The following is a 13,934-nucleotide window of genomic DNA, read 5'->3' on the forward strand; positions in this document are numbered from 1 at the left end:
CAAGTGTCCCACCCGTGACAATAGAATGGCCCATCTTTTAGTGATGTGAGGATTGGCAATAGAGGGGATGATCATCATGATATATTTTCTTTAAAAGGATGAATTGTCTAAAAGCATGTTTCCAATAATAATAAAAAGCAGTAAATTGGTTTTTAAAGTTGGTTTTTGTGTTTTAATCTCCCCTGGTGTTTTGCCTTGTGCAGCAGAGTGATGTGAAAATGGAGGAAAAGGGACCAAAGAGGAAAAGACTGGAGTCCAAAGGGAAAAAATCTCCTGCGGACCAAGTTGGGACGATCAGGGATCTTCTACCACGGGAAGATTTACGTCCAATTAAGCAGGAGGCGGAAGACGGGCAGCCGCAGAAGCACTGGGATGCCCAGTGGCAGGATTTCCTAAAGACAATGCATCCCCCTCGTTCAAGTCCTCCCCACTCCATTGATGGTGTCCTTCCGGCCTCCATCAGGGGAGCTGCAGATGCCAGCCGGTGGCCCAGCGGGAGAGCAGGGGGGACAGACCAGACCCTGCTCCAAGACACTCAGGGGCTTCCGGGAAAGGTAAGTGCCATCCTCTCACCTGGGTTTCCAGCATCTGGAGGTCACAGGTCCAGTGCCTCTAGACATGGAGGTTATGTTTAGCTATGGTGGTGAATATTCCTCCTCCCTGCACTTTCTCTCTAATCCACTTTAAAAAGGCTTGCTAGACCAAACTTTACATGTTTGCGATCTTCTAATCTTCTTACTTTACCAAAGCAGCTGCAGGGAACTCTGAATTTCATCAGAGCAGAATCAATGTCAGAAGAGGGGTCCTTCCACCAACCCCTGTTTTCCTCATCTAAATTGCCTCAATTTCCAAAATGCTCTTTGCTCCCCACTGAGGTTAAAATCTCGGCATGTCTTGCAGCCTCAGCAGCACTGCCATGTGTAGTGCAAATAGAATAACACTGGCCTACCTTGCAAGGTTGTTGCAATATTTATTATGATAATGGCCAGGTTCAGATGACTGAATTGCAGCCTGCGAAGCTGTGTTACAAATAGGTACAAAGTTGCACTGAAGCCTAAGTTGAATCCAGGAAGGATTCTTTAGTGAGAGAGGGCAAAAGAGAAGGACTCTGCATGGGTAGCTTCACAAATTTACCAGCTGTGGTCCTGCACTGGCAGCAAGGCTAACAAACAGGAGAACTGGGAATGTGGTAGCCCCATCTCCCCCTGCATCTGCCACCTGAACCAATTGTCCCAGCTTACCTCATGATTGGGCCGGCCCTGATGGTGAACTGTGATGAAACAGTCTCTTATGAGCCGTAACTAGGAAACTTTCCATTTTGCCCAAACCAGGAAACCACAGGTGCCAGATTTGGAACAAGCCAGGATATTAAGCTAATTTCAAACTGTGTTTGGTCAAAACAGGGAACTCTGGTTGATCAGTGGCTTCGTGGTTTGACTGTTCCCACTGCAAAGGGGCTGTGCAGTCAGGTGAAAGGCTTCTTCATATCCCTCCTCACTGAGTCGAGACACAATAGTTCAGAATGGACCAACACATGTGAAGCATTCTGAATATTCTTTAACAGGGCAGTCCTGCAGATGCCTACTCGGAAGCAAGCCACATTCAGTTCAGTGGGACTTACTTCCATGTAAGCATGTATGGGATGGCAGCCTGTAGTTCTGTCCAAAAGCTGCTTAGCATTATTAACCCACCTAGGGTCTCTGCCAATCAGCTTCTTGAACTTTTCATGATGTCCTAATCTGCATCCTGATCTCTGTTCCAGGAATCGTGGCCTGTGGAAGATGTGGTTATTAATTCTCCAAAGTCTGAGCAAGATCCCTTGGCCACAGAGAACATCCATCTCTCTGCAAAGGCTGAGGGTGAGAGTGAAGAAGAGGCCAGCTTTCTGGATAAAGGTTGGGGTCTGGGTTCTTGGGTGCTTTTTCAATTTCTTTTCCCTTGCCTGAAATTCTCAGACAATGGGATTGCCATAACCTCTGAGTTAGCCTTTTCCAACATGACGTCATGACGCATGCGCACTGAACAACGCCTCTGCCTGGACCAGCGAGGAGGGGCGTCACACTTGTGGCTGGCGTGATGCCCCTCCTCGCTGGCCCGCCTGGCTCCGCCCATCCTGCCGGCGCTGCTGCTCCCGTGGTGACTTTCCAAGCGAGCGCCAGCTCCTAGGGCTAACCGTCCGTGCTGCTTTAAAGCAGCACAGATGGGGAAGCCCCACGAGCCAGCACTCACTCAGTGGGTCACTCGGCCGCCACTGGAGTAGCAGCTTCGGCTGAGGTGGACTACGCATGCCCGGATATTTGGGCATGCGCAGTCCATCCCACCGGCGCTACTCCTGCGGTGACCCACCGTCTCCTGGGGCAGCCAGACAGGGCAGCCCCACAATCCGCCGATCGTGCGGTGCAGCCCCATATTGGCGCCGGTGGGCGGACCCCGGATGGGCCGCCCGCGGAGCAGCTTTATTCCACAGCTTGCTCAGGGCGGGGCTGGCCCAAGTGTCACCCCCTCCCCTGGAACCCGGGGTGCACCGCCCCCCTCGTGACACCCGTGGCCCAATGATCAGCCCCTAAGCAGAAAACTTCTCTTGGAACCAAAGTAGATGCAACGTTAAATGCATGAAGAGAGGAGAGGGACAACATCTAGGAAGCTGACATGCTTTCTGTGATGGAGTGATTGACATAGCACAAAACTGAATTCCTCCCATAGTTTACTTCCCTGTGATGTTTTGCGTGCCATGGGTATACACAGAAGCCCTGAGTCTGTAAGCATGTATGCAGTAATGAGGGTCATAAACTTAATGACCCGTGGAGTTATGCTGGTTAGAGCTGTAACTAACCAGATTTACGATCAAGCTTCGACATTTATGACGCCGGCACTCTTCCTCTGCGCTTCTTCGGCCACTCCAGCAAAGTATATGTGCAGCAAGAATTGTGGCAGCCTGGGTGTATATGTCCCAGCAAATTGCAGGACACTGCTTCTTCTATTTCTAAGAAGCTTTATTCAAGCAAAACAAAAGCTTGACCAGGAGAAGCTAGCAGCATTGCTACTTCTCTTCACATGGTCAAAAACGAAACTAACTCCACCTCACTCCAACTCAAAACCAACTCCCACTCCCAACAAATGCACAAAGACAGGGAGCTCATAAATAAAGGCGTCACACCCAGCGTAAGAACGCATATCCTGTGGATTGTTAACCCTTTGTTAACCAGAATCCCAACAGCATGTCTAGTGTGGAGGGAGGGCTAGGAAGAAGAAGGATAAGTGAATTGTGTAAACTTGCCAATCTAACAGACTGGGGTTGTGTATGAGAGTGAATGAATGGGATAATAATTTATAGCACCGCTGTAATTTTGTCCGTCTCTAAGCTTCAATGGAGATACAAATTGGTACAAATTTCAAAGTAAGTACACAAATCCAACAAAGAGACTCACAAGTTGATAGTGGCACCAGATTTCCTGGTCAAGAGTCCACTTCGTCAGAGTGCAGCCCACAAAAGCTTAGGCCATAATACATTTATCAGCCTTCCAGGGCTACAAAAGATGAATCAACAAAAGCATAGTTAGTCTATGGACTTCCATCCTACAGGAGACAGTGATGGCCAGCAGCTTGGATAGCTTGAAAAGAAAGAATTAAACTGATGGCTGTGTTCTGCCCTCATGGTCCTAGGCAATAATGCTTCTTAATACAAGTTACTGGAAAGAACAGGAGGGCAGAGAGGACTCTTGTGCTGAAATCCTGCTTGCTGGTTTTGCAGAAGCATCTGTTTGGCCTCTGAGAACAGGATGCTAGACTAGGTGGCCCTTTGCCCAATCCAGCAGGCTCTTCTTATGTTCTAATATATTGCAATATTTTTACAGTTACATGTGGCATAATAACACTTAAGTTTTACTTATTACTCAGATGAGAGGCTTCTACTCGAGCCTAAAATCATTTCCTCACTTGAAAATAAAACTACAGAGATGTGTCTAATAAGCCAATTCCACCATAGATCTGTATTATAACGTGGTGCTGCTTTATTATGTGAATGGAGTAATCTTGTGTTGCTCTTGCCATTATCTCATCTACTTTGCAAAAAACTTGGAAAATAGAGAGGACAGTGGAAAATGGAGACAGTGTTACAATAAGAGAAGGTGCAGATTGGGATTGAGGGGTGTTCAGTTCCCTTTGTGTCTTTCTTGAAAATCTAACTGGATTCTGTCCCCCCCCCCCATCACAAACAGGTGAGAATTCTATGGAGCCATCTGTGAATTCATTGGGAAGAACAAAGAAACAGTTTAAATGCATGGAATGTGGGATGTGCTTTACTCACAGTGGAAGACTGAGGAAACACCAACGAACTCACACAGGGGACAAACCATTTAAATGCATTGAATGTGGAAAGAACTTCATTGAAATTGGAAAACTTAGAACACACCAACGAACTCACACGGGGGAGAAACCATTTAAATGTATGGAATGTGGAAAGAGCTACAGTCAAAGTGGAGATCTTAGAATACATCAACGAACTCACACAGGGGAGAAACAATTTGAATGTATGCAGTGTGGAAACAGCTTCAGTAGAAGTGAAACACTTAGAATACATCAAAGAACTCACACGGGGGACAAACCATTTGAATGTATGCAGGATCGAAAGAGCTTCCGTGATAGTGGAACACTTGGAAGACATCAACGAACTCACAAAGGGGAAAAACCATTTAAATGTATGGAGTGCAGTAAGAGCTTCAGGAGAAGTGAAACACTTAGAATACATCAACAAACTCACACAGGGGAGAAACCATTTAAATGTATGGAGTGTGGTAAGAGCTTCAGTCAAAGTGGGACACTTAGAAAACATCAACGAACTCACACGGGGGAGAAACCATTTAAATGTATTGAATGTGGAAACAGCTTCAGTGACAGTGGATCACTTAGAATACATCAACGAACTCACACAGGGGAGAAACCATTTAAATGTTTGGAATGCGGTAGGAGCTTCGGTGAAAGTGGAAAACTTAGAATACATCAACGAACTCACACGGGGGAGAAACCATTTAAATGTATGGAGTGTGGAAAGAGCTTCAGCCAAAGTGGGACACTTAGAAAACATCAACGAACTCACACGGGGGAGAAACCATTTAAATGTATTGAATGTGGAAACAGCTTCAGTGACAGTGGATCACTTAGAATACATCAACGAACTCACACGGGGGAGAAACCATTTAAATGTATTGAATGTGGAAAGAGCTTCAGTGACAGTGGATCACTTAGAATACATCAACGAACTCACACAGGGGAGAAACCATTTAAATGTATGGAGTGCAGTAAGAGCTTCATTGAAAATGGAGCACTTAGAATACATCAACGAACTCACACGGGGGAGAAACCATTTAAATGTTTGGAATGCGGTAGGAGCTTCGGTGAAAGTGGAAAACTTAGAATACATCAACGAACTCACACGGGGGAGAAACCATTTAAATGTATGGAGTGTGGAAAGAGCTTCAGTCAAAGTGGGACACTTAGAAAACATCAGCAAACTCACACGGGGGAGAAACCATTTGAATGTATGCAGTGTGGAAAGAGCTTTAGTAGAAGTGAAACACTTAGAATACATCAACGAACTCACACGGGGGAGAAACCATTTAAATGTATTGAATGTGGAAAGAGCTTCAGTAGAAGTCAAACACTTAGAATACATCAACGAACTCACACGGGGGAGAAACCATTTAAATGTATGGAATGTGGAAAGTGCTTCAGTCAAAGTGGGACACTTAGAATACATCAACAAACTCACACAGGGGAGAAACAATGTGAATGTGTGCAGTGTGGAAAGAGCTTCAGTGATAATGGAAGACTTAGAATACATCAACGAACTCACACGGGGGAGAAACCATTTAAATGTATTGAATGTGGAAAGAGCTTCAGTAGAAGTCAAACACTTAGAATACATCAAGAAACTCACACAGGGGAGAAACCATTTAAATGTATTGAATGTGGAAAGAGCTTCAGTAGAAGTCAAACACTTAGAATACATCAACGAACTCACACGGGGGAGAAACCATTTAAATGTATGGAGTGTGGTAAAAGCTTCAGTCAAAGTGGGGCACTTAGAATACATGAAGAAACTCACACAGGGGAGAAACCATTTAAATGTACTGAATGTGGAAAGAGCTTCAGTAGAAGTCAAACACTTAGAATACATCAACGAACTCACACGGGGGAGAAACCATTTAAATGTATGGAGTGTGGTAAAAGCTTCAGTCAAAGTGGGGCACTTAGAATACATCAACAAACTCACACAGGGGAGAAACCATTTGAATGTATGCAGTGTGGAAAGAGCTGTGATAATGGAACACTTAGAATACATCAACAAACTCATACGGGGGAGGAACCATTTGAATGTATGCAGTGTGGAAAGAGCTTCAGTGATAATGGAACACTTAGAATACATCAACAAACTCATACGGGGGAGAAACCATTTGAATGTATGCAGTGTGGAAAGAGCTTCAGGAGAAGTCAAACACTTAGAATACATCAACGAACTCACACGGGGGAGAAACCATTTAAATGTATGGAGTGTGGAAAGAGCTTCAGTGATAATGGAACACTTAGAATACATCAACGAACTCACACGGGGGAGAAACCATTTAAATGTATGGAGTGTGGTAAAAGCTTCAGTCAAAGTGGGGCACTTAGAATACATCAACAAACTCACACAGGGGAGAAACCATTTAAATGTATCGAGTGTGGTAAGAGCTTCAGTCAAAGTGGGACACTTAGAATACATCAACAAACTCACACAGGGGAGAAACCATTTGAATGTGTGCAGTGTGGAAAGAGCTTCAGTGATAATGGAACACTTAGAATACATCAACGAACTCACACGGGGGAGAAACCATTTCAATGTATTGAATGTGGAAAGAGCTTCAGTGACAGTGGATCACTTAGAAGACATCAACGAACTCACACAGGGGAGAAACCATTTAAATGTATGGAATGTGGAAAGAGCTTCATTGAAAGTGGAGCACTTAGAATACATCAACGAACTCACACGGGGGAGAAACCATTTCAATGTTTGGAGTGCGGTAGGAGCTTCGGTGAAAGTGGAAAACTTAGAATACATCAACGAACTCACACAGGAGAGAAACCATTTAAGTGTATGGAGTGTGGTAAGAGCTTCAGTCAACGTGGGACACTTAGAAAACATCAACAAACTCATACGGGGGAGAAACCATTTGAATGTATGCAGTGTGGAAAGAGCTTCAGTAGAAGTGAAACACTTAGAATACATCAAAGAACTCACACAGGGGTGAAACCATTTAAATGCGTGCAGTGTGGAAAGAGCTTCAGTAGAAGTGGGACACTTAGAAAACATCAACGAACTCACACGGGGAGAAACCTTTTAAATGTATTGAATGTGGAAAGAGCTTCAGTGGCAGTGGAGCATTAAGAATACACCAACGAACTCACACAGGTGAGAAACCATTTAAATGTGCCACAACAGCAGCAGGAATTTTGATTGCTAAAAACTGGAAGACAGAAGAATTACCAGCGATTGATGAATGGCAGATGAAAATGATGGACTATATGGAGCTCGCGGAGATGGCCGAGAAACTTCGTGACCTGAGGGACGATGCGGTGGAAGAAGACTGGAAGAAATTTAAATTGTATTCAAAAAATTATACGATTGACAATTAGATATAATTAGGAAGCAAAGCTAAGCTGTAGATTTGGAGTAAGGTTAAGCGTTTATGATAGATGAATTTGAGTTTTAAAAAATTTAGTTAGATGTATATAGTTAGATAATTGTTTTAGTAAATATTATTTTGAAAGATGTTTAGAAATTACTAAAGATGATAGATAAGGAATGTGGAAAGAGGAGACAGGAGGAAGTCTATTGGCCATGTGAGAATTATGTTAAGAAATGAGCTTTTTGTTTTATGTTCTTGTTTATGTTGGTTTTTTTTCTTTAGTGTTGCTATTGTAGAAGTTTTGTTGTAATTGTCTTTTCATTTGTTTTATTAAAACTTAATAAATATATTTTAAAAAAAGAAAGAAACCATTTAAATGTATGGAGTGTGGAAAGAGCTTCAGTCAAAATGGACACCTTAGACTTCCGGCGGCGACGCCATCGCGGAGCGGTCGTGGGTTGCCTTGGCTGCGAGGCGACCCAGTCCGTCCCGGCGGTTGGAGCCTCGCTACCGCAAAGCGGGGCTCTGGTGGGGTGCGGGAAGAGCGTCCCGCACCCCGGGCTCCCCGGCTGTGCCCATTAGGGCTCTGAACCCTTCCCTCGCTCCCCCTGTAAAGGGGGAGCGGGGGTGAAGGGGCAACGGAGCCGGGCTATAGGGGACATGCCCCAACCGGGACGTAAATGCGGCGGTCACCCCCGCGACGAGCGTCAAAGTTCTACCAGCGATGTTTGAAGCTAAAGAAACCCGGTGGTCGTGAGTATATGATTGGACTACTTTTTGTGCTTTTTTAACGATCCGGGAGACGTTTGAAAAGGAAGCCTGCCTCCCTCCCTTCGGGAGAAAGAAAATAACCAGTTTAAGAGGCTGCTGTTACAGAGATGGCTACAAAGTATTCGAACTTTGATAAGTGAGACTCTTTAGTTCTTCCCTTGGGGAGTAAGTTGTGGAAAATATCCCCTTTCAAAATTTTGGTCTTTGCGCCCTGGTTTCAGGGAAAATGGCTGCGAAAAGTTGGAGATGAAGTGGAAAATTACTGGTATAGGGAGAACATAGAAACGGAAACTGTAGTTTGATACCCATCCCCTCCCTCAATATGTTGGACTTTGTTTTTGAACTTGTTTTGAACTCTGGACTAACGGATGAACAAAGGCTTACTATCTTGATGCTGGAACTGTTTGATCGGAAGTTGAAGGTCTTGAGTGGGGACATGAAAAAAAGTTTACTTCCCACAGAGGAGGCTTTCCAAGTTTTTGATATCATGGAAGAAAACCTTGGCAAAGAGCTGAAAGGGATGTTGGATGAATGGAGAGAAACGGCAGGGCGACTCCGGGAAAAATACACGTCCTATGGGGGTGGCAGCCCCGGGATGGCAAGAATTGTTATATCCAGCCCCCGAGGTGTGAGCTCGGGAGCATGGGACAAAGATTTAAGATTTCTACAAAAAGAAGAAGAATGGAGCATTGCAGCGGAGAAGCCGAAAGAAGATGAGATGTGTACCTTGATGCTCGATGCAAGGCTGGCTGAGAAATGTGCCTGGATCTGTGGATGGATAAGAAATGAGGAAAATTGGAAGATTGGTTCCGGTGATAGATGGAAATGGACAATGGACAGAGGGGGAGTAGGGTGAATTATTAAGTGTAAAACTTTAATGGTCTGTTATGGTATTCTGAAACCGAAGGGTGAAGATTGTAAGTTTTATTCTGTTTAAGAAAAGGGATATTTGGGATTTTATGTTACTAGCAGCAGTATATGGGATAGAAGAAATTAGTATTGATTTGTTATAAGAATAATCTGTTAAGACTTAAGGATTTAATATTAACTATTATAGAATAAGATGAGTGTTTATTATGAGTTGTTATAGATTAAGATGATTGTTTTTTTTTCTAAAGGAATTGAATTTTTAGAGTGATGTTGTTATTAAAGTAGATTATGGATATAAAACCGAAGGTGAAAAGGCAGGGGAAGTCAACTGTCAAGATTCAGAAATAGAAATTTTCTTTATGTATATGAATAAGAAGAAGAATCATGGCAATATTTTATATATGTTTTATATTTGTAGGTGTGGGTGTGGGTTTAAGTTTTGTTTTGAAAATGTCAATAAATTCTTCCAAAGCAAAATGGACACCTTAGAAAACATCAGCAAACACACACGATGAAAACTACAGATGTATTGAATTTGGAATGTGCTTCAGAGGGAGTGGAGATCTTAATTTTCATTAGCAAATTCACATGGGGGGAAACCATATAAATGTATGGAGTGTTCCACTCAGGGTTCACTTACAACAAGAAACTAATAAAGGGGGCAATCAGTTGTAAATACATGGAATGTGTGAGATGTTCTAGTGTTTGTACGTAAATTTGTATACACATATATATGTATTAAATAATGAAGGTCACATGTGCTAAATGTACAATATAAGTGGCAAGTTGTTGCTAGATAAACAGGAAGAGAGTGTCAATCTGGAATGCTCAAGGTGTGTGATGAATCTGTTGAGTTTTGAGGTTCGCCCTTGTGAGGGATCCATATTCCCGATCCCTCCCTTTCGATGCTTCCCCAACTGTGTCTCTCCCTAGGTTTCACTGACGACTAGAATGAATCCTAAAGTGTTCATATGGGAGAGGTCTCTGGGGTACCTCAGTGCTTCACGTTTGAAAACCTCTTGCCACCTATGGGATCTCCCTCCCTGGGTTCCCAACTACTGCAGTTTGCCTCAACTTTTTGGCAACTGCGTGGCACCTTTGGCTTCACTGCCCAGCCCTCTGTATGACAGGAGAATAAGCAAACCGTTTCCTCTTCCACAGGAAAACTTTGTTCTCTCCTCTTAGTCACACCTCTTAAGGCACTGATACACTGCCAGAGTCAACGAACGTTGAAACACATTTAACTTTATTGAGGTAACTTGAAAACATGGATGTCCAGGGTTAATACTGTTACAAATCTTCTCATGTAATTCAGCTTTGTTACAACATAGCAATGGTAAAGACCTTTCCTCCCATTCCCCAAAGCCTAATCTCTCACGATCTCTCTCCAACCCTCTCACCCACCTGACCAACTGCCATTTCCCCCTTTTTAAAGGGCAAAAAGCCCCACCTCCTGCGAGTGAGCTGCTAGTCACATAGAGTGGGTGTTAACTCCTAATACGCTGGGCTCCTGACCATACCCAGACTAAGGGCTGATCCGTTACAGCCCTTCACTGCCAAAATGTTGGTGTAAGGTTTCTGTGGTGGTTTCTCATGAGTAATGAGGCAGGACTCTTCTGTCTGTTTACAGTTTTAATAGTGCAAATTTGTACAGTGTAGAGCTCAAAATTCCATGACCGTCTTAGTCTCAGATTCCGGAAGTGGCGGTTTTCTGGAGGTCCCCCAGCAAAAGAAGTTCGGCACCCCAAATCTCCTCCTCCCCTCTTTGCATTTCACCCCTCTATGCAATTGGGGCAATGGAAACTCCGTGCCTCCCTCCTTGCCAGCCTGGCTGGGTGAGCACTGGGGCTCTAGCATCCCCAAGCCCCCTCCTCACCTGGCTTGCTTCTTGCCTCTCCTCCCTGCTACAGAACGTCCCGCTTTCCCTACTGGAGGTGTTGCTGTCCCGTCCCCCCCGCACCGGCACTGGGGCTCTCTGTATTCCCACAGCCCCTGAACCACCCCGCTGGTAACAACGGTTCCCTGACAGATGGGGTGCCCTTTTATTGTGGATCAGCATTTCATGTGCTCACTACTTGAACTTTGCATAATCCATACCTTTTTACTGATAGCATTTTCCAGCTGAATGAAAAGGTCTCTGTGTTAAATGTTCATTTGGGATTCCTTTTAAAACTCATATTCTCCTATTTTCTGTGCTCTTGTGTACTTGTTTTGAACTGTTTTATTTTCTGCATTGGCTTTTGACCTGTGGAAGGTGACCAGTGAGGGTGTTTTTTGTGTTTCTTAGTTCACAGAAATGTTTTAAAGGAATGTGTGAAAGAATTAGGGCTAAGGGAGATTAGTGGAAGGGATTGAGGAGTGGGAGACAGATTCATTGTGAATGTGGGAGGTGGAGAGGGAGAGAAGAAAAAGCTCAGTTATTTGGTCAGGGCTGTGGCTAAAGGCCTTGGTCCAGCCAGGGGCGTCGCTAGCCACTGGGCTGCTGGAGGCGGCAAGCCCAGTGGCACCCATGGGGGCAGGGCGTCGCTCCGTGCGCATGACGTCATGACGCATGCGCACGGAACGCCTCCGCGCGGGCCAGTTGGCCTGCCCCTCTCCCGCTGCGCTCCGTGAGCGGAGCCGTCCCGGGGAAAGGAGAGGGGTTGGGCCAGCGGGCCTGCCCCTGTCCTTTCGCCCCGGGCTCCGCTCTCTGAGCACAGCGGGCAGGGAGCGGCGCGGCGGCGCGTGGGGAGTGATGGGAGGGACCGCCGCTTGTCACCCCACGTGCCGCCGTTCATTCCGTCGCCCCGGGAGCAGCAGCACCGCACACACTGCACCGCTGCTGCTCCCACGGTGACGGAGCGAGCGGCGGTGCGTGGGGGTGACTTGCGGCAGCCCCTCCCACCACTCCCCACCGGTCACCCAGGGAGGAGCAGCGCTGCAGGAACGGGGTGCTCGCTCGGCCGAGCAAGCACCCCGTCCGTGCAGCGCTGCTGCTCCCGGGGTGACGAGCGGCGGCGCGTGGGAGTGGTGGGAGGGGCCGCCGCTTGTCACCCCACGTGCCGCCGTTCGTTCCGTCGCCCCGGGAGCAGCAGCACCGCACACACTGTGCGCCGCTGCTGCTCCCACGGTGACGGAGCGAGCGACGGTGTGTGGGGGTGACTTGCGGCGGCCCCTCCCACCACTCCCCACGCACCACCGGTCACCCCGGGAGGAGCAGCGCTGCAGGAACGGGGTGCTCGCTCGGCCGAGCAAGCACCCCGTCCGTGCAGCGCTGCTGCTCCCGGGGTGACGGAGGGAGCGGCGCACGTGGGAGTGGTGGGAGGGGCCGCCGCAAGTCACCCCCACGCGCCAAAATGTTACGCCCACCTAGGGGCGGCACGAGGGGCGGCCCGCCCCCACCCTACGATGCCCCTGGGTCCAGCTTTTCTGGGAAATTTCCATCAGCCGCCTCTGTGCCCTGAGGAACAAGAGCAAAGGGTGTTTGCAGGGCAGGAGGAGAGCTGGTGGACAGAGGAGGAGACAGCGAGGGCAGAGGGAGCAGTGGGCGGATCCCCCGCCTCTCCCAGGGGGTCCCGATGCAAGCAAGTGGCTTCCTTCTTCTCCATTCAAGGGCCACCCATGTATTCAGAGCAGTCCTTTGCAGAGTAACTCTTAAGTTCCAAGAGATCTACTCTCAGGCCACTACTGTGCATACCATGCCAGCCTTCGGAAGGGAGGTGGGACAGGCAGGTGAAAGGAATGGCCAAAGGTGTTTCTACAGGAGCAGCAGAGTGTCTTGAGCAGGAGACTCCCTGCAGGGGTTCTGAAACTCCCTTTTCTTCTTCCTCCCTCCATCCCAGGAAGCTGCAACTTGCTTTGGCTTCTGCACTCCTTGTGCAGCTGAACCTGCAAACCTAGCTGAGACTGACCAGGATGGAGGGAGGAAGATGGACAGTTGACCTGGTCAGGCTGTCTCCTGCATCCCTCCCCACAACCTCTGAGCATTCCCTCCTAGGACCCTTGGCGAAATCTGGTGAGTTCCAGGGGAGAGGAGATGGGGACATGGATAGATGGATGGTGTAGGAAGAAAGAGCAAAAGATGGAGAGGAGACAAGAAGGAAGGGGTGAGGCCTTCTCCAATGCAGCTCTTTATTTTTTGAATCCTTTTCATAAAGTAGTGGGGGCAGATTTTCTTCCTCCAGGCTTTTAAATCTTGGGTGTTATTTCCACAGCAGAAATAATTGATGATAATGATGTTGCACACCAATCCAGAAAAATGGGTCAAGGGGAATGGAAAAGCTTCCCATAATTATTTATAATTCACATATTTAAATTGTTTCTTTTACTTTTATTTTTTATAGACAGGGTCAGAATGATACATTCCACCAGCAAAAAACACAATAAATGCATGCACCTCCCCAGTTTGGTGGGTTTAAGGGACAAAGTACCCGTTATCATGATACACGATTCCTGTGGCTGGAGGCTCTACACTTAGGATTGGGCATATAAAGTCCAAGAGTGGCTGGTATTATAAGCAAATTGTATAAACTTGCCAATCTTACAAACTGGGGTTGTTTGTGAGAGTGAGTGAGTGAGTTTTATTATGATTTTATATACAGTGTATGTTGGAAGCTGTTCAGAGTGCTAGGGCAACCTAATAAGATGTGT

The 13,934-nt window shown here is 46.4% G+C and overlaps 2 protein-coding genes across 2 annotated transcripts in view; one reads left to right on the top strand and one right to left on the bottom strand.

Annotated features, from left to right (window-relative positions):
• The window catches only part of LOC117042654 (oocyte zinc finger protein XlCOF6-like), a 663,370-nt gene that overhangs the window by 420,674 nt on the left and 228,762 nt on the right, over positions 1–13,934 (bottom strand). The window lies entirely within an intron of this gene.
• LOC117042618 (zinc finger protein 208-like) overlaps positions 1–13,934 on the top strand; it is a 48,347-nt gene that overhangs the window by 17,989 nt on the left and 16,424 nt on the right. The window contains exon 5 of the mRNA XM_033142166.1: positions 4,717–7,381. Within this exon, the coding sequence (XP_032998057.1) occupies positions 4,717–7,381 (2,665 nt within the window). The remainder of the gene's footprint in view (positions 1–4,716; positions 7,382–13,934) is intronic.

The sequence above is a fragment of the Lacerta agilis genome, chromosome 2 (assembly GCF_009819535.1).
Source record: "Lacerta agilis isolate rLacAgi1 chromosome 2, rLacAgi1.pri, whole genome shotgun sequence".
NCBI lineage: Eukaryota > Metazoa > Chordata > Lepidosauria > Squamata > Lacertidae > Lacerta > Lacerta agilis.